At 44.0% G+C, this 25,531-nt stretch overlaps 2 protein-coding genes across 2 annotated transcripts; one reads left to right on the top strand and one right to left on the bottom strand.

Annotated features, from left to right (window-relative positions):
- Positions 1-3,164: 3,164 nt before the first annotated feature.
- heyl (hes related family bHLH transcription factor with YRPW motif like) lies at positions 3,165-20,511 on the bottom strand. The gene is made up of 6 exons (XM_049603123.1): positions 20,499-20,511; positions 6,842-7,229; positions 4,651-4,717; positions 4,478-4,561; positions 4,300-4,381; positions 3,165-4,126 (listed from the first exon to the last, which is right to left on the bottom strand). The coding sequence occupies exons 2-6, from the start codon at positions 6,919-6,921 to the stop codon at positions 3,438-3,440; spliced, it is 1,002 nt and encodes a 333-aa protein (XP_049459080.1). The 5' UTR covers positions 6,922-7,229; positions 20,499-20,511; the 3' UTR covers positions 3,165-3,437.
- zbtb8b (zinc finger and BTB domain containing 8B) lies at positions 19,820-25,531 on the top strand. Its single transcript, XM_049603122.1, has 5 exons — positions 19,820-19,930; positions 20,535-20,727; positions 21,688-22,597; positions 22,755-22,933; positions 23,529-25,531. The coding sequence occupies exons 2-5, from the start codon at positions 20,554-20,556 to the stop codon at positions 23,841-23,843; spliced, it is 1,578 nt and encodes a 525-aa protein (XP_049459079.1). The 5' UTR covers positions 19,820-19,930; positions 20,535-20,553; the 3' UTR covers positions 23,844-25,531.

Here is a 25,531-nt window from a genome sequence, read left to right as displayed (position 1 = left end):
GAGCCCTTCTGTGCGGAGTTTGCACGTTCGCCTCGTGTCAGCGTGGGTTCTCTCCGGGCACTCCGGCTTCCTCCCACAGTCCAAAGACATGCAGATTGGGGACTAGGTTAATTGGTAACTCTAAATTGTCCGTAGGTGTGAATGTGAGCGTGAATGGTTGTCTGTCTCTATGTGTCAGCCCTGCAATAGTCTGGCGACCTGTCCATGGTGTACCCTGCTTCTCGCCCGATGTCAGCTGGGATAGGCTCCAGCCCCCCCGCGACCCTCAAGAGGATGAAGCGGTCAGAAAATGAATGAATGAATGAATGAATGATTTCATGACTGCCCAGAAATACCTGAATAGCCGAGCCGTGGCGGCACACAGGTATGTGATGTGTCAGAGGAGAAATGAGCTGTTCACATTTTTCTCATTTATTTATTTTATTTTGCAAGGTGCCTCTTGCCTGGGGCCCCCAGAGTGTCTTGAAACAGCCCTGGCTAGATGCCACTAAATCTGCCTAAATCGTATACTGTACACTGGTCCTTTAAGCTCAAACCCTTCACAGTGATCCACAGAAATGTAGTTTATTTACTCTGAATTGTGTTGGTTAACTTTTGCAAGTCACAGCTCAGTAGACGACTGACACCTGTTGACTCTAACACCAGTTTAGAATTAGTAATTAACAGGGTGCGATGATGGCGTGCGTACCAGTATTATTTCTTCTGTCTGTAGATACAAGTGCCATCTTAAATTCAGCATGCCGGTGCCAAAGGCTGAGGCAAAGGATGGTTTAGTGTGCGGATTCTCACACAAAATACATATAACTCAACAGTATGACACAGGTACACAAACTCTTATAATAAAGCTCATTGGTCAGTGAAGCATCTTGCAAGCTGCGTACACTCTTGGGTTGTGTAGTTTGGCCACTAGCAGCAGTCTATCCCTGTACCTCTCTGCTAACAGACTGGATTAGAGACTGGAGTAGATTTCTGGGGTTCTGACCTTGCTGAATTGCTGACGAAAGGTGCAAAGGCGTGCCAAAGGACATGTACTGAGGATCCCAACTGCCAGTTCTTCATGTATGACACTAAGTGTTTTTCATGGTTTGGTAGCAGGAATGTCTGTGCCATTTGCATGCATGCAACAATGCACAAGCAAACTTAAATATTATCAAACAGAAACACAGAATTGATCATGACACATAATAAACGATGCTGTTTATTTTATGTTCGAGGCGCATTTGCCATCTCAAGCATTTCATCGCCATGCACTCTCCTCCTAAAGTTACCAAACTGGCCAATGTTGTGTCTGGATTCTCCCTGAGGAACTGTGTGAACATGGCTCTAGAAACACACAGACAGACAGAAACTGTATAACTTGAGTTATGTGTGATCCAGTAAAAGGTTCAGCACTGCTGCATGAATAAGTTTATTTACACATCAGAAGAGAAATCTCTCTCACTTCCTGATTTCAGACACTTTTTTCTCTTATTTCTGCCTCCTCCCTGCATCTTTTCCTCTCTCAGCTTGAACCGCAACGTCGGTCTGCGCCGCACACCCTCGTCTCACGTACACACTCACACACGCGCACACTTCCCTCCTTCTTTCTCCATCGTTCCCTCCCCTCCTTCCTCTCTTCTCCCTCCAGCCTCCCCTCCCCCGTGGGAAACCCAGTGCAGTGTGACTGTGGTTGTCCTTCCTGGAAGCTGTGGTGGTGACTCTGGCTCCTCCACTCAGAGGCTAGAATAGTGCCAGCCAGCCTGTGTGTGTCTATGTTTGTGTGTCGTCTGTGTGCCTGTGTGTGTGCACACATGCACCCTCCACAAACATTCCACCACCGTACCGTCCGTCCGACCGCCGGCCGGCCTCGCACGAGAGCCACGCCGCCACCGCGGTTCAGTCCTGACGCCAGCCCTGAAGACTCACATTACACACACACACACACACACACACATACACATACAAGACGTGTGTGCACACAACACCACATAAACAAAACACTAAGCGAGGCACAAACACACACACTCACACATGGGGCAGCGAGCACATGAGACTGGCCTAAGCACACACTAGCACACTCACTCAAATAAACAATATGCACTTTGCGGAACACACACATTTTTGGACCACAGACCACAGACATTGCATCCTGAAGTAGATCAAAGCGTTCTCCAGCAGTAAACACACACAGGGCTCTTCTCTGCTCTCTCATCCCCGCGGAGCCGTTTTGGTGAAGCACGACACAATTATGCTGATCTTCTTGAGAAACAACTCCTTGCAACTGTCATTCATCATTGTTTAGAGGGTTTCTCGCTCACCCTCTATGTCCTGGCTGACTCTCGGTGATTCACACCATTTCTCTTCCTGTCCTCTTAAACCTTCACAATCCCTCTCATCTCTCCTTAACCCCGTCTCCTGCCTCCCTCCCACCCTGTTATTGAACGTCTACGCCAAATCAGTCACCCAACCACAGCCCTTCAGATCTTTTTCTTTGTTTTCCCCTCTCTCGGTCTCTCCATCCCTCCCTCTCGCCCTCGTCTTTACTGTCTGTCCATTGTTGAGGAGACAGTGGCGCAGACAAACAGGGAGAGAAGATATCCGCTGGTGTACCACAAGATTGGAGAGAAAGAATGGCAGAGAGACAGCAGAGGAGAGGAAGATACATAGACTGATATGAGGGTAAAGTTAATTACAGGGGACTGCCAATTAGAGGGCAAAGTGATGGGTCTGTTTGCCTCGCCGCGGCATCCCAAAAACATCACCAGCTCCCACCATGTTTATCCTCTGCAGCCACAAGACCACAGCTCCCATCAGCCATCACTGGAGACAGCTTAGATACAGAGGGGGTTACGGCTGGAGAACATGCAGGCAGTGTTTGCAGACATGGCTAATAAGGATAAGTGGGTAACATGTAACTTTCTGCCATTCCTGTTCCATTTGTATTGATAGCAGATAGGTAAGATAAGTATGTATTGCCATTTGATTTTACAGTCAGAAAAAACACACAGAGGAAAACATGGACAAAGGTAAAGGCACTTAGTCTTTATAGATATTTTTGTCAAACATTCTTCAGACTGGAAAATGTAATCAAATGTATAAATGTTTTAGAAAAAAAAACCAAACATCACAGTTAAAAGATCAGTAAAGACTCAACATCACTGTTGAGCATTTTATATATGGCTCTGTTGGGCACTGTGTACGTGTGTATTTGTCAAACAAGATCTTCAATTTTATTCATATCCTGTATTCTTTCACATTCCTTCATTGCTCCATTATATATGATTGTTTGTGATTATCTGAAACTTCACCCACAGTCTGATATGGCTTTTAGAGTCCCTCAAAACCAAAGACAGTCATCAAAGGTTCAATACGTCTCTCTCCAACAGTTTCATATTTGCTACATGGTGCACATGGGAGCTCCATGTACACTGTACAGAGTTCATTTGGAAAACCAGAGCTCAGAAAGCTCCGATCTCAGTCCCCCATCCCTGGGCCGACTTGGCCGGTCCGCTCAAGCCCCTGCGCTGGGCTGTGGGAGACCCCAGAGGTGCGAAGGGCCTGAAAGAGACTTGCAGTGGGGCAGAAGATGATGAAGTAGAAGAGGAGGAGGAGGAGGTAGAAGGAGAGGAAGAGGAAGGGGTGGGGAGGGGAAGAGGCGAGGCCCTGGTCGCGCTGTGAGGGGACGGCTGAGTGGGTCTGGATGGGGCTAGGGCCGGGGACGCTGCGAGGGAGGGCAACCTGTGGACTGTGGCCAGAGCTGTGGGCGCAAGAAGCGGTGGTACACCCTGCTGGCAGCCAGCCAGGGGGCCGAGGCGGAGGGAGGCGGGCGGCGGATAGCTCCCCAGCAAGGCCAGATCCCTTCGCCCACTGGGGAACGAAGGTGAGGAGGAGGCCGGTGAGGTGGGGGAGATTTGAGGGAAGGACGCCCACGGCCAGGGAGGAAAAGGCAGGGCGGAGGCTGGGGGCGACTGCAGGAGAAGGGGGTCTAGCTCACTTGCACAGTGGGAAAGGTGGGAGACAAGGCGGGCTCCAATAGGGTCTGGCGACTCCCCATCAAGGGAGCTGAGGTACCGCACCACCTCTCCAACGCACTCTCTAAAGCCCAAGGTCCTGTAGTCAACTGCCAGAGCCCTCGCATCAAAGTAACCTGAGAGAAAAAATGAGAGCTTAGTCATACAATGAATAATACTCATGGAATGCGGTTAGTCATAAAAAATATAACTGTGCATGCTGTGTGCTTTATCTCTTGTCCAAAACAGTTTTCCAGCATTATTCCGACAAAGGGAATTGTTTTGCAAGCAACAAACTCAGCAGTCTCACCTTTTCCCCCCATGGCATGCAGGAGTTTGAGGTGATCCACGGTCATCTGCAGGATTTCCGCTTTCTCCAGCTTGGATGAACCCTGCAGGTGAAAAGAGCAACATTTTACTCATCAGATTTTATGAAGCTGCTTTCTGTTGTTTAAGTAGTAATCAATTGTGGATTTACGAGCAGTCACCTGCTTCTCAAAAGCACTGGGCACCAGCCTCCTGAGCTCTGACAGGCTGTGGTTGATCCGGTCTCTGCGCCTCTTCTCTATGATCTAGACAGCAGGAAAAGCAGAGGGACAGTCAGGGCCAACCAGAACGACAGGACTAAAAAGATTAAGATCCAAGGCAGTAATCCACTCACCCCTCTTCTCTTCTTTCGGGCCAGAATCTGCGAGGCGCTGCCAGGAGACATGGACCCAGTGACTGGGCTGTACCATGGAGATAGAGGGAGAGAGAAATAAGAAAGAGAGGGATGGCATTGGCACAGAGAGAAACATGTTAACTTTGATTCCACTGCATATTGTTATTATTACTCTTCTTAATATGACACAGAGGCAGGATGGCACATCAGCTCCCTTCAATCTAATTTGCTTTTTGGGCACAGAGCAGCATAGAAGTGCCCGGGAGAGGAGGGAAGACGAGATTGTTTTTGGTTTAATGCGTTTCTGGACATTAGTCTCAGTGAAATGACATGCTGTTCTCCTTTCCATCTGAGCGAAAGCACTTTTAGAAAGATGATTATATAGCCTTGGGGCGATGCTCTCGCTCGCATGGGGCTCCAGCATGCAGCATGGGATCTGCTCCTCCTGAGTACAGTCACTCAATATGGATTGTGTTTGTTTGTGAACTCTCATCTTACAGGGCCTGAAAGAGCCTGACAGCTTGGAGTTCCCTTCAAACTGCCCCACCAAAGACTCGCTGCGTTTCTATTAGATTTTAACATGAGGGCTGCCAATTTAGCTGTGTGTTTTTGTTTAGGTTTATGTTTGATGGGGCTGACTTAAAAAGGCGGCACTCTTCTGTTTGCACGTCACATGGCAATTTGATTTATCCAAACCGTCTTTAGTGTTGCTGGCTCGCTTGGTTCTCGTGATGTAACCAGAGTTGCTGTGAATCTGTTTTTATATGTTGTTGATGCACTGTTACAGATACACTCCGATGAATGCTTTCTTTAATCCACATTTCTGCATTTCCAGAAGAGGAATTTGATTAATTTGCCTAAAAAGCAAAATGGTACGATGACTTGTGAAGAGTGTGTGCAGTGTTTGGAGTCATTTTAATGCTTATCAGATATTCTTCTGCACTACTGAAATAAGTTACACATAATAGGCTGCAGTTACAGGGCTCGGCATTGTAGGTCACATTTGCATTTAAAGTTTTAAAGGATATTTTTTTCAATCAAACAAAAATAATTTTAGTTTTTCATATAACTCCATATATTTAACTATATGTATATGTATAATGAAAAAAACTATTATTAACTGTGTGAATTTGTGACACACACATTTCCTGCATATATAACCTTAATACTACAAAACTGAAATTAATAATCTTATTTTATTCTTTTAAAATTTCAGTTTTTTTAAAGTGAATTAAATCTTAAATACAGCAAAATGTTTGTATGTCATATACTTAAATATACTAAAAATAATTTCACAGTACTCACTTGCACACACGTGCCTCAAATTTTCCTACAAAATGCTACGAACTCTTCAGTTCGTGGGGAGTTGTCCCTCGTCTCTGTTGCCTCGTCTTAATTTGACAGTTCTGTTTTTCTGCTTTATGCGACATCAGAGTTCCTGAACTGGAAAGGACTGAAAACTTAATATTGCCACATTACAGTAATTTACAGTTATTTACAAAATTAAAAATATTTGGTGAATAAATTGTGAATCTATGAATCTATGTATTTGTTCTGAAGATATTTTCTATATGAAGTGGATTTATTTTCAAACGATACAGTATCAGAAAATCTCGCTAAAGACGTCAGCCGTTATTTTAATCTATATTTATCGCATGTCATGCATGCAGTGATGATTACCAACTTCTGTATTTACTCACATGGACAAGTAAAAGAAGCAAACATGTTGCTGTTTCATTTACAGGGGAATGCAGTGAATATATATTTTGGTGATGATGGGAGATTTGCTGCCAGAGGCCTGAATATCAACTTTAAAATGACAGCTCAGCTTTTTTGGAAGGCAATTTTCTGAAATATATTTTCAGAAAAAGGAAATAGAAATAATGTTGGAGCTGAATGCAGAAAACTTTTGAAAGTAGGAGTAACCTTTTTTTAACATCATTGCTTTATGAACAACATCCGCCTCTGAGACTTAAAAACCAAAACCTTTCCTGCAGTTTTTCAACTTGTCTGCAATTCCATGCGTGACAGCATTTTGGTGTCAAAATGCTTGTAAAGCCCACAGTTTACAGCCAAGTACGTTCAGAGTAAATTTGTTTTCAGCTTCTAATTTCAGCTGTATGTAATTTCCCTTTAAAGTGTGATTTGAGGGCATGTTTGACAACCTCAGGTGTGGTTGGTGGATGCTCACCAATAGCTGTCTTCTTGTCCCACGTCAATAAACTCGTCTGTGTCCGAGTCTGGGGAGCTGTAGTCGTGTGGTCTCTTCATGTCTGTGCCCCTTCCTCACTGGCTAGACTGACGGGTAGATGACAGATGATGTATTTGGGTGATCCTGTCGACTGCTCTCTCTGCTGTGTGGAGGCAAAACGCTGAAGACAGTCTCCCCTGTGGAAGAAGCACTCACCCTGTGTGCCCCTCACTGTCTGTTCCTCCTGCGCTGGTACTTATAAAAGCCTTGTTGTCCTTAGTTACTTCTTGTCACTTGTGTTTTTTGTTGTTGTTTCTTCATGTGTCTTCTGTCGTCTCCTCTGTGAGTCAGCGGTGTCACTCGATCGACCCCCAAGGGCCCATGACAACTAAGAAAATTCACAAGCTGCCTTAGTCTTTTACTCTATCACTGGCATCCAATCATAGTCTCTCGCTCGCTCTCTCTGTTATTTCTCTCCTGGCTCCCTCTCTCTGTCACAGCCACCCAATGACAAAATAGGACTTTGGCAGTTGGGGCAGGGTTGCCAGTTTTGGCTCCCCCGCCTCTTCTCCCTGTCCCTCCTCCCTGCCTTTAATCTGGCCTTCCTCAGCTTGTCACCCTCCTTCCCTCCCTCCCCACCCCGCCGAGCCCCATCTTTCCACCCCTTTGCTCAGTCATCCTCAGTCAATTAGCCTCCAATCTCATCCTGCTCTCCTTCCTTCCTTCCCTCTTTCTATCCTCCTTTCTTTCTATTTATGCTCCTTTAATTACACTGCTTTTGTAGAACAATGGCAGCGTGAGGGAGGGAAGGAGAGAGGTGAGGAGTGTGGGAATGATGGACTGTGAAAGCACTCCATCATCCACAGGGGAGTGTGTGACAGTGCATAAAGCTTGACTCTCACACAATCGAACAGGTGACTCAAAGAATGGAGTCATTGAACTACTTTTTGGGAGTGAGTGTGAGGGACAAACAGCAGAGAGAGAACAATACTGCAGTGATGGGTAGACAGACGGGTCACCCATGACCCTATGCAGCTGTCAGTAATCAACCACAATATGAAGAAATCCTTTTTCTTCTATCCTTTAACAATACTTCATATTGCTTTAATGCTGTTTACTAAGATGTAAAATCATTTATAACTTAAATCCTGATCAGTCTGTACCATAGAGAGAGCTGGACACAGTGTTGGAGGCGGGGCCCTGTTAATTCCTAGGAATTTGTACAGTGACGCATGAGGCCAAAAACGTTTGACTTCCCTGATGTAAAATAACGTGGATCCTACGCATCCCGTAGAGTAAGCGCGCCAGAGATTTCATCGCCAAAGCGGCTAACTTACAGTTTAACCCTCTGCTAACCTAAATGGGGATAAAAAATGAATTCATGGGCAGCTCTTCCAGACTTTCAAAATGTCATTGGACCGAATGGATCTCGTCCCAATAGTGAAATGAGTCACTTTGTGGGGGTTGTGATGCTAAAGAAAATGTATCACTGATTTACGCACGTCTCTCACAATATAAGTCTATGGGAAAAAGTCTTGCTTGGCCCAGTAGCATCATGTGACACATCCAGAAGCTGTAATTTCATAGTTTGGCCACTATGTCAAATTGGCTTTAAATCTCAGTCTCTTCCCCCACAGCCTTATCAGATGAGCATTACTTACTTTTAGCTAACTACAAATAGCGTTATCCATGACTTTTAGATAACAATTTCAACTGTTTATTGTTTACATTTACTTAACTATTCCGTTAATGTATTGCATGCAGCTAACTAATTCAACCATCTATAGATTATGTAACGTTAACAAACTACTTTAAATGTTTATCCATAACATTTTAGGGAGTACTTCAACCCATGTTATGTTAACTTTCTAAAGTGTTTCTATGCGTTGGCAGTTGACGCACTGGGACATCATGTCAACTTCTGACTGTTACAATTTTTGTCTGTTTTCAAGATACACTTCAGTTTTCACAGACAAACTGACTCTTGAAAACAAAAACAAAAGTCACACTATAACCCAATAACAATCCAACCCAATAATGTGACTTTTGACACAGATTTAGCAGTGTTTTTGTTTTCTTCCCAAAATCAGGACATTAAAAAAATCCTGCCAGTTGAAAGAGCGAGAATTTGGAGCTCACTCACAGACCTTTAAGTAAATGTTATGCCCAGCCTCTTCCAAACATGTGTGTGTGTCAGTGTGCAGAGATGAGGGCAAGTACAGGGGTCAAGAGAGGAATCAGCCCAGTGAGTGTCTGAACATCTGGGCTCTTCACTGGACAAGATAGCGCTCTCTGTACACTCACACACACATACACACACTCACACACGCAATTCCTTGCAGCCCTTAGCGCTCGGTTCCGCTGCCACCGTGGGAAGATTGCTGGTACAGATTGCCATGGAAACACGAGGCCCAGGCGCCCGTTGTTGGGAGCAATGCCTGACTGACCCAGCGGTGTGTGCATATGTGTGTGTGAAAGACGGAGAGAGGCCAAGTGGCATGCCCCCTTCCACACAATGCCCAGCTGAGTGTGTCTCTTCCTGCCTGGCAGACTGGAAGGGTGTGTTAGTTTAAACATACTACAATGCAGGAGAACGAGATCTTTGTGCATGTTTTTTGAACAAGTGAAGCCCTTTTATGTCCTTAATTTGATCCTGTAAGTTGCAAAACACTCTTAAAAAATCAGGTATATATTTTCTTATTTCTCTTACTCCAGATGTTTCCTTTTCTTTGTCTCTTTCAAGATGATGTGGCTTTCAGCAGCTTTGTTTTTCTGTTTATTTCTCTTGCAGTAGATGTAACTGAGCCCTGCCCGCCTGCATTTTATCATATCATACGTGTAAAAGTAATAAACTAAGTTAAAACATGTGCATGTGCGTGTGTTTGCAATATCCCAAGTGTCAGTAATCAGTGTGACCATCACCAGGGGGCTTAAAGTGTGGTGAGTATGAGTCAGGACCAACAGAAAAGAGAAATCCCTCTTTCTCTCCCACCCTCCGAACCACCCCCTCCCCCCTCCACATATCCTTTCATTACCAATCATTCCTTAATTCAGATCTGGATCTCATTTCAGCATCAGGGAAGAAAGAGTCTGCGAGAAAAGAGACATCTATGAAGTCAGGCTTCAGTCTCTTCTCTGTTGTTATTTTTATCACCCACCCACCCTTCTCTTCAAAGAATAACTTTCGTCTCTGTATCACCAGTCTTTCATGTTTCTTTGTTGTTGTTTTTAAAAAAAAAATTAAATCACTCTGGTTTCACTCATCTTTTGTGCAGTCCCAGTTGTTCCAGGATGATGAGGCAAGATGCATAAAAGCAGGCACGAAGTGGAAAGTAATTAAGAAGATGAATGAATAAATAAATAAATAAGTTAATTATGAAAATAGTTTCATGGTGGGGGTGTGTGAGGATTGTGATGGCGAGGAAACATAAGAGGCAGAGAGCTGGCACAGGATGGTGGGATGGAATTCTGGGAGATTTCTGGCGATCTTGGTCGGCCACTTCAAGTCCTCTCCCTCCCATCCCTCCAAACCACAACAAGGCGACGTCCCTTATTGAAATTAACAAGCTCATACTTTTACAATTTGCACACACACGCACACATGCGCAACTCCAATATGAACGTGTGAACGCTCAGGGACATACGCACAACTGATTCATACAAGCACACGCACACACGCAACTGCTTCACACGAATGTGGACAGTGCATGCCCACAATTTATAAGGCACAAACACTCAGCTGCAATTATTGCTTCTGATGCATGACTATTGCTATTGTTTGAAAGTCTGTGAGATGGAACCAGCTCAGCAAGATATTTTGTTTGTGACTTTTTCCGCTGCATTCATGTCAAACTGAATAACTAGTCAGATATGTCTCACTGCGTGGTTGACTTTGATTATTTGCACTCTGTTTTTCAGCAACAGAAAACTAACTTTCAGCAGTGTTATTTCCCTTAAATGTAGTGACTCCTGTGTAAAGGACGCTCAGAGGAATACAGCTTAAGGGGGGAAATAAGTAAAACCATTAAACATCAAAAAGATACAAAGAGACAGTCTTTTCAGTGCATTTCATGTCTGTCACAAAATATGATACATCATTCAGAGACACGCTGGTTGAAAGCTCAAAGTGCTGAAACTGGGCACACATCTCATATATCACATTTAGACCATAAACTATCTTTTGAAATATATTATTTTTTATTTCCTACATTATTCTCCTGTATTTGTGTTGAAATCACTGATGCAATTATGATGATGATAAAGAGGAAATACAAAAATTTAAAAAAAAAAAAATGACACAAGGGGGCAAAGCCTAAATGGCGAGCCACTGAATTATTGTTGTCTAACAAATTCTTGCTTGTCTTTGATTTAAATATCCACTGAAATGCAGTTTTGTTTTTGTGTGAAGCATTTTATAACCATTGCTTTAACTCTTAAAAAAAATAGCTGGGCCAATACATCATGTGCGCTGTCATTGGTCATTGGTTTGTTGACCATAAAGCATTTTTTAAAATAGTTTTTTAAAACTTTTTGCAATCATTATAGCCTACTCCTGTATTTGTGCTGAAATCACAACTGTGTTTCTAATGATGCAGGAGGAAATACAAAATTTTAAAAAAGCCATGGCATGATGGAGCAAAGCCTCGATGGTGAGCCACTAAAGTCGTATTCTTTAACAATTCAGCTTGTCTTTGATTAAAATTTTCATTTAAATGCTTTTAGTCAAAGGTTTGTTGTTTGTTTTTGGTAATCGTGAGGCATTTTATAACCCCGGCTTTAATCGTTAAAAATATGGAGAGATGTTAATTAGAATGGTGGTGTTTGCAATTATATCTTTCAAATAACAAGGTACCTCAAAATAACTTCTCTGATCAAACAGCATTAGTCAAAAGCAAATGTTTGTTCACAGTCTGGAACCCCTGCCAAGAATATATGAAAGGCCAATTGTGGTCAAAGGAGCCCTGCATGGTGCCCTGCTGTATGCAAGTGCTATTGACATACACCCAAAAAAATCAGTAGATTTCTTATTGGTATGAGGCCTTCATAGTAATCGGCCTGTGGCTGGGTGCTCAGTCACTGGGGTCAAGATTGGATTGGCATGGGAACTGGCACCGGAGTAGCTTGGCACTGTCTAGGCTGGACCCATGAGGGAATTATCTGCCCTTCAGACACATAAGGAATGCCTGGGACCTGTGGCACAGCCTGTCTGGCCGTCTCCACGATTCACTCGGCATAACCTGGATACATGAGGCATTCCTGGGAACGCCACGTTTGTTCCTATAGGGTGTTCCTAAGAGGCCGTTGTGTTGTTTATGATCTGACTGAGCTAATATGAGGTGTGAATAAACCCCCAGAGAAGCAGGGTTAGACACAGTCAGTATATATGTTTGAGATAGTGGCTGCTGTGATTTGAGGTGTCGAGAGGGCAGGAGGGCTGCGGCGATGGGTCATGCTGCCTGTCAGAGAGCAAGAGACGCAGAGAGAGAACAGAGAGAGAGAGTGAGTCCTCCCTCCTCATCCGGCTCCCCTACACACAGATAAATAAAGAGGCTAAAAGCCGGAGAGAAGAAGCAGAAAGGAACTTTTGTGGCTTCCGAGTGGGGTCCCTTTCATGGCGGTTCCCACAGCACTAGGCCTGTGATGACATTCACCATGTTTCACACACACACACACACACACACACACACACACACACACACACACACACACACACACACACTCACACACACACTGATGGGCCCTGTGACTGCGGTGACTTTCGCTGGTGCCGGGCCCCAGACGGGACGGCGAGGGCCCCGAGAGCCACAGGCAGCCATTGTGCTGTCGCCGCGGAAACCAGCCTCTTTATGTCAGACATGTTTTTCTGTTTGTTTTCTTTTTTATGTCTTTAATGTGGGCAAGGGAGAATGTCCCCCCCCCCCTCCTCCTCACTGCTCTGCGTTATTTACCCCCAATACCCATCTTCCTCCTCCTCCTCCCCCTCCCACCAATCCATCCACATTTGTTTCTCCTCTTTTCCTCCCTCCTCCTCTTCCACTCCCTTCCTCCCTTATGTTGTCTCCCCCTTTTTCCCCCTGGAGATCGTCATTTGTAAAGCTCTTTGCTTAGACAGCCCATATCTTTGTCGTGGTGTTGCGGCCTCCCTCTCACTCAGCTCCTTTTTATCTATACTTCATGAGGTTTTGGCACAAACTGGCACTTTTTCTTCCTGCACTGAAAAAAAAAAACAATGCGCACAACACTAAAACAACAAAACCTTTCCCCAAAAGAATTCTGCCTTTCCCACGCTAAACCAATTTTCTTCACAAGATTAAACAAACTCCCAATAACAAAATGAAAGACACGGGGGTGGGGGGGGGGGTGAAGAGGAATCTGGTTATGATTCCAGTCTCCCAAAAAGCCAGCAGAGGATGCCCCAAAGTCCTCCGATGAGAAAAACAAACTTAAAAAAAGGCAACTGTTACTATTTTTAAGTGCTTGAAGAATGTCGCTCTGTGCCATGACTCAAAGGCACGCCGGCCCTCGTCCGTAATCAGTTCATTCTGACTGCACTCCTCCGCCACATCACACACAGGACGCAATCTTTTATGAGCCGCAGAGAAAGAGGAGGAGAAAAAGGGGAAAGTGAAAAATGAAAGAGTTCAAGGCTAATCCACCGTGTCCCCTCAACCATGCATGCAACTGTGCCTCATTTGATCACTGAGGGTTTTAAGACTCAGCTAATATTAGCCACTGTAAAACTAGTTTTCACTCAGGCGTTTTGACTTGGAAGCTGACTATCATTCAAGTTTATGGAGGAGACTAATTTTTATTGCACTGAGTTATGTGATGCTTAATCCCTCTATCAGCTTTCTATTTCTGTCAGTGTCTAAAGGAAATGGTGACAGTGATATATTCAAAAGGGAAAACATCTGCTGCGTGGTCATCTTGAGATTCAAAGATCTGGATTAACTGGATACCAGGGTGGTTTAGCAGAGCACTCACCGAGCCACAAACCCAGGAGATGGTGCTCCATCCCAGTTTTACGCCGCCCCAGACACCCTTGGCTGCTGTTCTCTGACAGCCTCTCACTTCCCCAAATCCCTCCTATAACTTTACACCTCAGATTACGGCCTTATCAGGGCGGCATCCAGCTGACACCTTGTCCCGACGGCAGCTTGGAAGAGGCGGCATAAGCCCCTAAAAACCAGCATAAAAACCTGCCGCCACTGCACTGCTGGGCAATTTTTAGCGTTCCCAGAAGGGGATAAGAGTGAGTGTGCAGCGAGACAGAGGAAGACTTTGATGGAGCAAGGATGATAACAAACATCATTTCCATATCCTGCACACCACTGGTACCACTTTTATTGGTTGTGATAGATGCTTTTACAGGCTAATTAAAATGACTGGAACTAACATAAAGGGTGCACTGAACATATAATTGTTTTTTTCTTTAATGATGCCAAACTAAATCTGCTAATAACTATCTTAATTACATACTTTGTATTGCTGTATTGGAGTAAGTTTCGGTAGCTTTGGTCAAGTTTGCATTTCTGCTACGACCAGAGGCAGAGCCAGACATTGGAAACACTCGGGGCTCAGCCCAAACTGAAAGGGGTCGGGGCACATGCTCCCCCAGGAAGATTTTTTTCCTATTTGGAGCAGCTACATGCACTGTTTTTCAAGCCATTTGAGATAATAGAAAGCCTAAAAATCTGTACATCATTTAGGAAAAAGAGTTGCCAAGGAAAAACAAAAACATCCTGTAGAGCCTATGTAGTAAACCTTTCTATATACAAGCAAGACGGTGTTAGCGGAGTCTCCTTCATCACCTTCACATCATCGCTATTTAATAAACAACACCTACATCCTATTATCTTACTGACAAAACCTCTGTCTGTCTTGGTCAATCCATGTGAAATTTGGCACAGTGGTAGAGGGTCATGGGAGGATGTGAATGAAGCAATATTACATCAATTGGCCAAAGGGGGGCGCTATAGCAACTGATTGAAATTGCAAACTTTGAATGGGCATATGTCATGCCCCGTATGTCGTAGAGACATGAAACTTTGCACGGAGATGCCTCTCCTCATGAGGAACAAATTTGTCTCAAGAACCCATGACTTCTGGTTATATAGATTTTCCGCCATTTTGAATTTTTTGAAAAACACTTAAAATCAATCTCTCCCTAGGAAGTTTGACTGATCTGCATGAATCTCGGTGAACATAATCTAGGGACCAATATCTAAAGTTCCCTCTCGGCAAAAGTTGGAAAACTTACTAAAACTGAGCTTCTATAAGGCAATGAATATTGCGGAGGGCGTGGCTCATCACACAAAGGTAGGCGTGGCTCATCACATAAAGGTGGATGTAGGTGTTGTCATCTCAAGGGCTTCACCGATCACCACGCAACTTTGTAGGCATATGACCACACTCATCATTCTGAAACCAAAACAAAACAAATGTTGAGTGTGCCAAAATTTCACTCCTGCCCCCCAAAAAGGGCAAAAATTGCCTGATGTTACTATTTTAAGTCACAGAACGTAGGTAGGGCAGGAATTTGGCATACATCATCAAACATCATTACTAGAGAAGTATAGCTCCATTGATTTCCTGGTGAAGTCAGAGAGACCGAGGGGAAATGACACAAAGTTGAAGGTATTTTAAAAACCCAAACGATCCGGGGCTTTTGAAAAAACATTCGGGCTTAAGCTCCAGAAGTCACACCCAAGTGACTTTAATGAGCAGCTTTGATTATCGTAAATTTTCCAAAGATCACCACCACACCAGTGCGTAATCCTCTTTGGCTGTCTTTTTCCCTCCTTAGCACAAATATGTGGATGCATCTTAGAAATCAAATCACACATGTAGTTCACACTGGCATGATTAAAGACAGTTACACCATAAATTGACGCAGATTGGTGCATAAAAAAAAAATCAAGTGTTTGGCGCTCTGGCAGAATGCACCATTTTATATGTGCCCCCACCTCTTCAATATTGCAATGAAACCTTTGCTCTTGTGTTTGGGAATCACAAATATATCAGATCACAGGCCTATCTGATGCTCTCGTTGAGGCATCTGGTTGACTGCCATGAGACATCTTCCCAGGCCTCCACTTTCCACATTTTGTTTTTATGTGAACACAAATGCTGACATTTTTGACATCAAACAAACACATGACAATACAATGACACAGCACTTATAGCACAGAGATATATGGATGCAGACAGACAGACACACACACACAGTTAAGTACACACAACAGATGTCGGTGCAAAACTGCCTTGCTGAAAAGCATACTTGCGCAGTGAACTAATTCTATACACTCTGCATGTGGCTCATGCACAAACACATGCTGTCTTTCTCAGACATGAAGACTTGCTTGAGGTCAATGCTTGAGGACGACTAGCTAACTGTATATAGTACAGGAGGCTTTGATCTTTGGACTTGGCTGTGGCAAAGACAGCCAACCAGCGCTGAGGCTCTGTGCTACCGGAAGCTCGTGGTCTGGGACGGCTCCATTTACTACTCTGTTCTGGTGCTAAATATACAATAATAAAAAGGCTGGCAGATTTATTTCAGACTGTGATACATTTCCTCTCCAGCGAGGGAAGAAAGGACTGAGCAAGAGACAGACGTCTCCAGATCACCGAAGAACATTAAGTGATAATTACAGAGAGAGATAGACAAAAAGAGAAGGACGAGGTTTCCCCCTCTCGCTTTTCTCTTCCTCTTCCTCTGCCACCACAGAGGAGAGTGGCGTCTCCAAACTAAAGAGGGGCGCCCGCTGTATTAGACTCTCAATGATTGGCTGTGATTGCATTATCTTGATCCCATGAGGGATAAAAGGACAGCAACACACACACACACACACACACACACACACACCACATGCCTGTATTTCATTGCTCAATGATCACTGCCTCCTCAGAAGTCGAACATGGCTTTTTTTGAAAACATCTTAAGACATGTAGCCATAAAAGAAAATATGATTCAGATTCAAACATCGTCTTTATCTTTTCAGTCAGTTCTCCGAAACACACAAGCACACGCACACACACACATCCACACACTCATACTCCCCTATGTACTCGACTTCACCACCAGTCCACCACACTCCTCTCAAAGCTCTTTGATCCCCGGTCGAGGGTCCTCTCCGCGGTGCCTCTGTCTGAATTCCAGAGATTCTGGGATAATTCAAACGTTTCACGGCACATACTTGGTCCCCCCAGGAGACAGCGGCGGAGATGGAAAATGCCACCACGGTCTCTCTCCCTCCATTGTCCCTACTCTTTAATCAGGCTCTCTCTGTGGCTCGCGCTGCCACCGTGGTGTGTTGTCTCAGCCTGGGAAAATGCCGGCCTAAGTGGCTGTTATGTGCTGAGGCGCAGACCACAGGGACCCAGAGGGGTGCTGCTGGAGCCCTCGGTGCCAGCCGTGGGTCTCACAGTGGCTAACACACACAATGAGTGAGGTCCCAAATCTGGATGCAGCCTTACATAACAGTCATCGCTACATCTATTTACTTTTTAGACTGAGCTTAGATCTGTAAATCATGTGGCATCATAATCACAGGCAAAACCCAGTCATAAATCATGAATATTATTTGTTCCTAAGGGGTTGATGGGTGTAAACCAGCATTCAACTGCCACACAGATAGGACGGTATTGTAGAAACTCCAGTGTGACTGCTTGGCTGTGAAAGTTCTGTGGAGAGGGAGTTTCCTGCCCATATGTCAACAAATGACCAAAACAAAGGCCTTGTGTTTCCCTGAGTCAGAGCGAGAAGAAGGTCAGCTACCTCAAAGTTCAACCCGATTCAGCTTTGCTCTGGGATAGACCCGCGTTAGGGCTGGGCAGCTGGGTCAACTGACGGCTGGCCTGCCTTCAGCCGGACACAATGCTCCATCAGGTCAAGTTTACAAGGACTGAGTCAAACCCTGATGCTTTATACCAGTTTATATTTAGTGCGTATAAGCGTGAATAGAACTTTTATGAGGTGCCATAAATTTCATTTTCAAAAGAGGGTGAGTATGGAGGCTCATGTACGCCTACCCTGTGGTTTCTCCAGGCCACCACGAAGCCTTTGTATTCGCCCTGTTTGCCATGGGAAAATATCTGAAACAAATAAGTTGCTCAGTCGGCACCCATCAGTGTAAAAAAACACATCTAAGAGCTGTGGATTGTGCTGAGAGGGTGTGGCGCAGTGCTGAAGGAACTACTTGTTTACCCTCTGCCGTGTCCGAAAATAAAAAAAGGAATTATTTTCTCTCCGAAATGGAAAGCAAATAAACAAGTATTCTTGAGCAGACAATGTGGGCAGGCGCGAGCCGCCTGCGGCCGTGCAGCCGCATGCTGGGCCTAGTATGAGAGGGAGGGTGACGCTTTGAGGTTCCTCCACACAACATCATCACCCTCATCATCGTCATCATCACTATCAATTAATTTATGCAATGGAAAAAGGCAAGACATAACCCAGGCTTCTTAGAAGTTGAAGAAGAGAAAATATTCAGTTGTCAAAAACCATTTATCAAAGGGGGGTTAAGACACATGTATATTGTTAACTGCTCAATGATGAAATGTTTTGGTCTGAATGGGAAGAAAAATTCAGGTAAGACAAACATAAAGAGAAATTAAAACTTCCCAAGCTATGAACACTAAAGAAAATCTAACCTGGAGAAGTTTCACCCGGTTGCAATCTGCAATCCTCACTGCTAGATGCAACTAAATCCCCCTAAATCTTACACACTGGATCTTTACTCTCTTGTCAAATAAACAAAGTGACCTGTCTATGTGATGCAACTTTCATTTTTTGTTAACTCCTGCTGGAGACCTGTCAGTATGGGAGTCAACTGAAGGTTTTTGGGGAATAAAGCTGTACATTTCTATCCCTTTTTTAGAGACGGTCATTTTTTATTATTGATCACAGCTGAGTGGAACATAATGTCTCAGATCCAGTATATGATGCAGTGTCTTGCGACTATCAACTGAGCTACAGCCACCCCAGGACACAAGAGCATCCATAGCACGAGACAGGACTAACCACACTAAAGCTTCCGCAGCAAATGCAGGCTGACACTGTGATGTTTATTTAATATTGAACACATGAAGAGAAAGAGCTCTATCAACCAAGCTGGTGTACGATCAGTACTGCCATGTACCATGATCTCAAAGAGTAGGCTACAGACAAGTCGATAATATACTGATTTAAAAACTTAAATAATCCTGAAAAATATTTTTGTTGAAAACTTAATTAATTAGTATAATAACCTATAAAAGCACAGTGTTATTCATTCATTCATTCATCTTCTAACCGCTTCATCCTCTTGAGGGACGCGGGGGGGCTGGAGCCTATCCCAGCTGACATCGGGCGAGAGGCGGGGTACACCATGGACAGGTCGCCAGACTATCGCAGGGCTGACACATGGAGACAGACAACCATTCATGCTCACGTTCACACCTATGGACAATTTAGAGTTACCAATTAACCTAGTCCCCAATCTGCATGTCTTTGGACTGTGGGAGGAAGCCGGAGTGCCCGGAGAGAACCCACGCTGACACGGGGAGAACATGCAAACTCCGCACAGAAGGGCTCCCACGCCCGGGATCGATTGCTGTGAGGCGAGAGCGCTAACCACCACACCACCGTGCCGCCCTAAGCACAGTGTTATAAGTCAGTTTAAACTATTCAATTTACACATGAAATCTGCATGTTGTGCAAAAGCATTTGATCTCACCGCTTGATAATTCTGATATTCCTGAGAGTCCCATTGTCATATTACACTATACAAAGAACATACATGCAAATTAATTTAATCTTATAAGTTTGTCTATCTAATTGTACCTTTACCAATGTTTGCTGGGTTTACAAATCAATTTCTATCCCCTCTAATAAGCTATTTTTCAAGTAAACCCACATTTAGGCTCACAGTAAATGCTGGAGCTGTACCTGCAACGTCACTCCATCGTCGGTCACTGATTGGTTCATTGGAAACGTCACTGAATCTGAAAGCGGAAGTAGTTATGTGGACACGGAACAATAAACGCTGCTAATCTCTGTCTTTGTGTTATGAGACGGGTTTTCCCACTTCCAGTCGCGTAATTATACAGGTGAGACCGTATTATATGTCATTTTATTTTACGTGTGTATCACTAAGCTTCGTAAAGTTCAGTCTGTGTCGTAATGCTTCCGTTTTGTTTGATAAAGTATCACCAGTTGGCTAGTCGGCGCTAGCAACACAAGTTAGCTTGTAGGCAAACATAAAGTGACGTTAGAGCTATCTAACTGTTCTCTTCTATTTTTATTTCCTCTGTCAAACGTGTGTCTGGTTTAATATTTATGTGTTTAAGACTAGTTGTCTTTTAAGGTATTAAACGCCGCCTAAACGCAGTGAATAAAACTGTACACACACCCAGTGACTAGTAGCTTATCAAGTGAAGTTGCTGATGGGGGTTTCCCACTTCCCCTTACACCCACTTTGACTTAACACTGTAATAATTACATTGGTGTACTCTAAGTCAGTGGAGAATTGTCTTCTAAACAGACAAATTCAAAAGTCAAGTGTCACAAAAGCTCATTGAATATGTAGTACATTTTAAATCAAATGTCTTGACATTACACAACCAAAAAGTTCATCTTTATCATTTTGCTGTTTCCCCCCTTTAAATTGACACTCACTGAACTGACTGTCTCTCTCTTCCCTCTCCCTGGCAGGGCTCACCGAGGTGTAGACATGGAAGTGCCTTGCTACATGCCCAAACTGCTGTTTGAGCTCAATGAGCAGCGTAAGCGGGACTTCTTCTGTGACTGCAGCATCCTCGTCGAAGGCCGTGTCTTCAAGGCCCATCGTAATGTCTTGTTTGCTGGGAGCGGCTATTTCCGGGCTCTTCTTGTTCACTATCTGCAGGTGAGAATACCTCATATCAGTGCTGCCTAATGTGCACTTTTGTGTACATATATGTCAAATGCAGTATGCCATAAATGCCAGGATGTCCTACTGCATCTGATCATGTTTTGCACTTTGCAGGCCAGCGTGCTTTTTATGGCTATTCTGACCCACAGTTCTCTGTACAGTGGAAAATAGGCACATTGGCTGAGCTGCAGACAGATGACAACTCATGGACAGGCAGTTGAAAACTCATTGACAGTTGTCAGAAGCTGTAATGACGGATTGCAGCACATGACCTATGAAATAGACAGGAGTGGGAATTGCTTAAGTGAGCAAAATACTCATTACGATAACCAATAACAAAAAGATATAACTATGAAAGTTACAATGGCAGAGAAATGCACATGTATTTACAATAAATGCAGTTCTTACTTAAAAGTTAAAACTACATATATTTCAAAGTAACAGCAGCAGAGCTCTCTCCAGCATGACGCCTGTCTCTGGTGAGCTCAGTGAATGGTGTTTTGTTTAAACTCATGATTGAGTGATAACATTAAGTCATCACTTACGTTTTTTTTTAACACGAAATTTTGCACCACAGACTACAACAGATATATGAGCAAGATTGTCAAATTGCAAGGCACAATGTGACGACGATGCAACAGAATGTAATTTGTACGCATAGCTGCGTTACATACTCATAGTAAAAAGAAAAAGTTTGCTATTTGTTATCAATCATTAATTTAATGCCTTAAAATGTTCCAAAAATGCAGCTCACTTTCTAAGAAAGCACTGATAAAGAGAGTAAGAAAAATGGCTTCCTCGTGGTGGATTTTGGAAGCAAAGTGGTTTGGAGGTTTGGTCTGATTTGTTAATGTGACAGCTGATTCTTCATTGTTCTTGCTGGCCATACATTGCTGATCTTGTCAAAGAAGGGCATCCAGTGTACCTGCTAAGATATGTACTGTCTATTTTCAGGATAGTGGACAGCGCTACAGCACAGCATCGTTGGACATTGTGACAGCCGATGCCTTCTCGATTATCCTGGACTTCCTTTACTCTGGCCGCTTGGCCCTGAACAGAAGCAATGTCATTGAGGTGATGTCAGCAGGCAGCTACCTGCAGATGACTGATCTGGTAAACTTCTGTAAGGGATACATCCGCTCATCTTTGGAAATATGCAACAAAGACAAGGAGAGGAACACAGAGAAGGAGAACCAGGCACAGGATGGAGCGATGGGTCCTGCAGACAGCGGCACTCCGGCTGCAACAATCTCCAGTGGCACAGGGGCTGCGGAGCCTCATTCGCAAGCTGCAGAGGCAGACAGAGGGTCGGGTTTAGGCCCGGAGTCTGTTACCTCGGCTAGAACCCCCTTGTCCATACCTGTCACCACAACTCCAGGCACCGGCAGGGACATGGAAAACGACTACCATTCCAGGGGGGAATTTGCAACTGGTAATGAAGGACAAAAGGGACACATGGATCAGACTAACCTCTCATCCTCTTCATCATCTGCTTTGACCCCGGAGTTAGTGAACCCCAAGATAGAGTATGACCCCGATGAGGAGCTCATGGAATCCCCTGACACCAAAGACCTAGCCTCATTTCCTGGGCCATCTCTCCATAACCCTCATCATAGCAGACTACTTCCTCCCTCTCCCTCCAATGAGCGCTCTCCCTTGGGATACAGCCCATCCTTTAATGCAAGGCACCTGATGGAGATGCTGGCCAGAGGTGAAGGCCCCAGTCCTCTGGGGGAAAGAGTGGGGCAGCGCTTTAACCAAGGACTAGGTAGCAGCACGGGAGGAGGCCGAATGGATGAAGGATTAGGGTTTGTGGGATCATCTATCATGGAGATCCAGTCTGACTGGCTCGGAGAAGACACGGGTATTTGGCAGAGTGTGACATATGTTTCCCTGTAGCCTTAAATTAAACATCTCGAAAATAATACCATGTTGCATTCAGTAGATTATAAAGAAAAAGAGTTTGCAGTGCTTTCCTACTGATGTAAATCTGAACTGTTGGCCTCTGTCTCCCCCTGCAGGTGATGGTTTGGTAGTGCCAGTGAAACTCCACAAGTGCCCGTTCTGCCCATACACTGCCAAGCAGAAGGGAATCATGAAGAGACACATCCGCTGCCATACAGGAGAGAGGCCGTTCCCCTGTCCTATGTGCGGCAAGAGGTTCACAAGACAGGAGCACCTTCGCAGTCATGCCCTCAGTGTAAGAACTCAGCTTGACTGCAAGATAATCAACCTAGTGTTGTATCATGTTGTGCCAGCAGGACAGCAGCCTCACAGCCCTTACATGCACACATGTTACCATGGTTACCAAATGATATGCATGAATTAAATTATAGGATAGAGTTGTGAACTAATTTCGCAGATGGATTTATTAGTAGTTTAGTTTTGAAATCCTGCCAAAATCACGTATCTGCTCTCATAAATCCTGTGGTTGGTCACTTTGCTTTCACACCACAAACAAACCGCACCAGCATATGTTTGGAAGCGGACCGAGACCTTCGTGTTTAAGTGGTCTCAGTTTGGTTGTTTGGTCTGCACCAGCGTTCACAGCAGCCCAAATGTACAGTGCTGTCCAGGCAAATGGACCTGAGTTTGTTTTAACTGAAACCAAACGGGTTAGGAGTGAAAGCAGAGGGAAACTTTAGGGTGAAAGTTGAAGGTAGCTTTTGTTACAAAAGGCAGTAAATATTTTTGCTCCTATATTATTATTCTTCAACTATGAGATCTAAAAGTTAATTTGGCCTGTGCAACCTGATTCACATCATGTTGTCTCTCACTGTGTTCATCTCTGACAGGTCCATAGGCATTACTGGCCAGTGTCATGTAAGAGCTGCAGGCGAACCTTCACTGGATCCAGCGTTTCGCCAGGACTAAGACGCTTCGGCATCTGTGACAGCTGCAACTGCGTGACCACCACCCATGACGACTCCGCCTCCGTTCACCCTGCCAGCCAACCAGAGCCCATGGAACGTGCAGACGGGGCCACAGATTGGTCCAGTTTTATGGACGATGTTGATGAAGTGGAAGTCGGCAGAGTTGAGGACTTGGTAGAGAAACAGATGCTTGAAAGGCAGCTGGCTGTCTGCACTGATGTAGGTCACACACTGTGAATCTGTGGCCCGCTGCACTTAGAGAAGAAGACCATTCCTTAAACTGTTAAACTAGTGTTAAGTTAACTGTGGCCATACTGTTAGTGATGTTAAATTATTACTGTAAGATGGCCTTATTTATTGACTTGTTTGTAACCACAAAATGTGCCCTTTTAACTGCTGAAGATATTGTCCTCCAGTGATTTGCCTGGCAGCAAATACTCAGTGTTTTATCTCTTTATTTGTAATCATAAATGTGGTTTTTAATATTTCTTTATTTCTTTGCGCAGTTGCTAAAATCCACGTGTCTCTGTATGTGCTGCACAAAAAGAGAACGTGGCTGTCAAGCTTACATAAGATAGGAAAAAAAGCTTGTTTTATTTAATAAGATGGCAGTTTGAAGATAAAGAAAGTTTTGCGATCATACCGGAGCCATTGTAGGTATTGTTACAATAAATGTATTGTGTAATTGTGCACATATTTCCTTTTATCACACTTTATGCATTTATGTGCTTTTCTACGCGTAGATACTTTCTTAGCTTGTGATATTTGTACATTTCCCTGCTGCTTGTCATGGATTCACATCAACCTGCAGTATTGATACAGAAAGTGCCGTTTGGCGCCCTCTAGTGGTTTAAACCCAGAAAATCTGTGCGAGTCGTCACTAAAATCAGACTTTTTGCATTGAGGAAGCAACTGACTTCATTACAATGTATAAAGACATAATTTAAAATGATTTTACTCTGTTTGTTTATTGGAATAGAGGAGAGGGGACAGTTGGGACGGTGCCTTTTTAGGAAGTTAGAAAGCAGCTTTGCCTGTGCCACTCCTCATTCTCACCACACACAGCCACACACTTTTCACTTTGAACCTCAAAGTGGAGACCTGATTAATCCTCACATTTTATTTACAGTTTTAAAAATTACATCGTGTACGTCTTCTACCATACTGTTTTTAGCTATGCCACATAAAAAAAACCCCCCACATCATTGGAAAGCTGATTTTCTGGCCTATCAGTTGATGCTACTGTTAACTGTTAAATTTTATTGGTAGCAGGTACAGCAGTCTGAAGTGTGTCTGCTCTCACCAGGACAGTTGAGACAATACTGTTACCCAAAGATGGCTGGGACAGTATTGTTCACAGTTCCTTGTTACAAATTAACAAAAAGTAGACAACAAAGAAACAAAGGCCTCCAACCCCTGAGCATAGTTTGGGTAGAGTTCAACTAATATAAAACTTCAATTACTTAGAGGACTGTCTGACTTAGAGGCCTGATCTGGTTGTTAAGCAGTTCTTTTTTTTTAGTAGAAAGATGTCTTAAACCAGATTGTTGGCTTCCACAAATTATGTGTCCGTTCCACAATTACCTCGTAAGTTATTCATATTCCTTTAGTCTGTATGGGTCCTCAGATCAAAAGAATCAAACGGGTATTTCGTGAAAATTAATCCAAGTTGTGAGGATTGTTTTAGTGGGATAAAGTGAGGTTGTGTCTACGCCGGATGCTGTAATCCTTGAGAGGCGTTACTCTCTCTTACTGTGATGCATTGTCTGTCAGAGCTAGATCAAATTAATGTTTCATACTTGATATATTATCTGAAGCCTAATTTTGAAACAACTAGTTTTCAATACTGGATTAAATAAACAATTTGATTGTGTTCCCATCTTTGCTGAGCACCAGTTTTGTGTGAAAAAATTAAAAGCCTGTCC

The sequence above is a fragment of the Epinephelus fuscoguttatus genome, linkage group LG17, assembly GCF_011397635.1.
Source record: "Epinephelus fuscoguttatus linkage group LG17, E.fuscoguttatus.final_Chr_v1".
Lineage (NCBI taxonomy): Eukaryota > Metazoa > Chordata > Actinopteri > Perciformes > Serranidae > Epinephelus > Epinephelus fuscoguttatus.
Note: the sequence above shows the minus strand (reverse complement) of the source record. Positions and strands in the feature narration are given on the sequence as shown.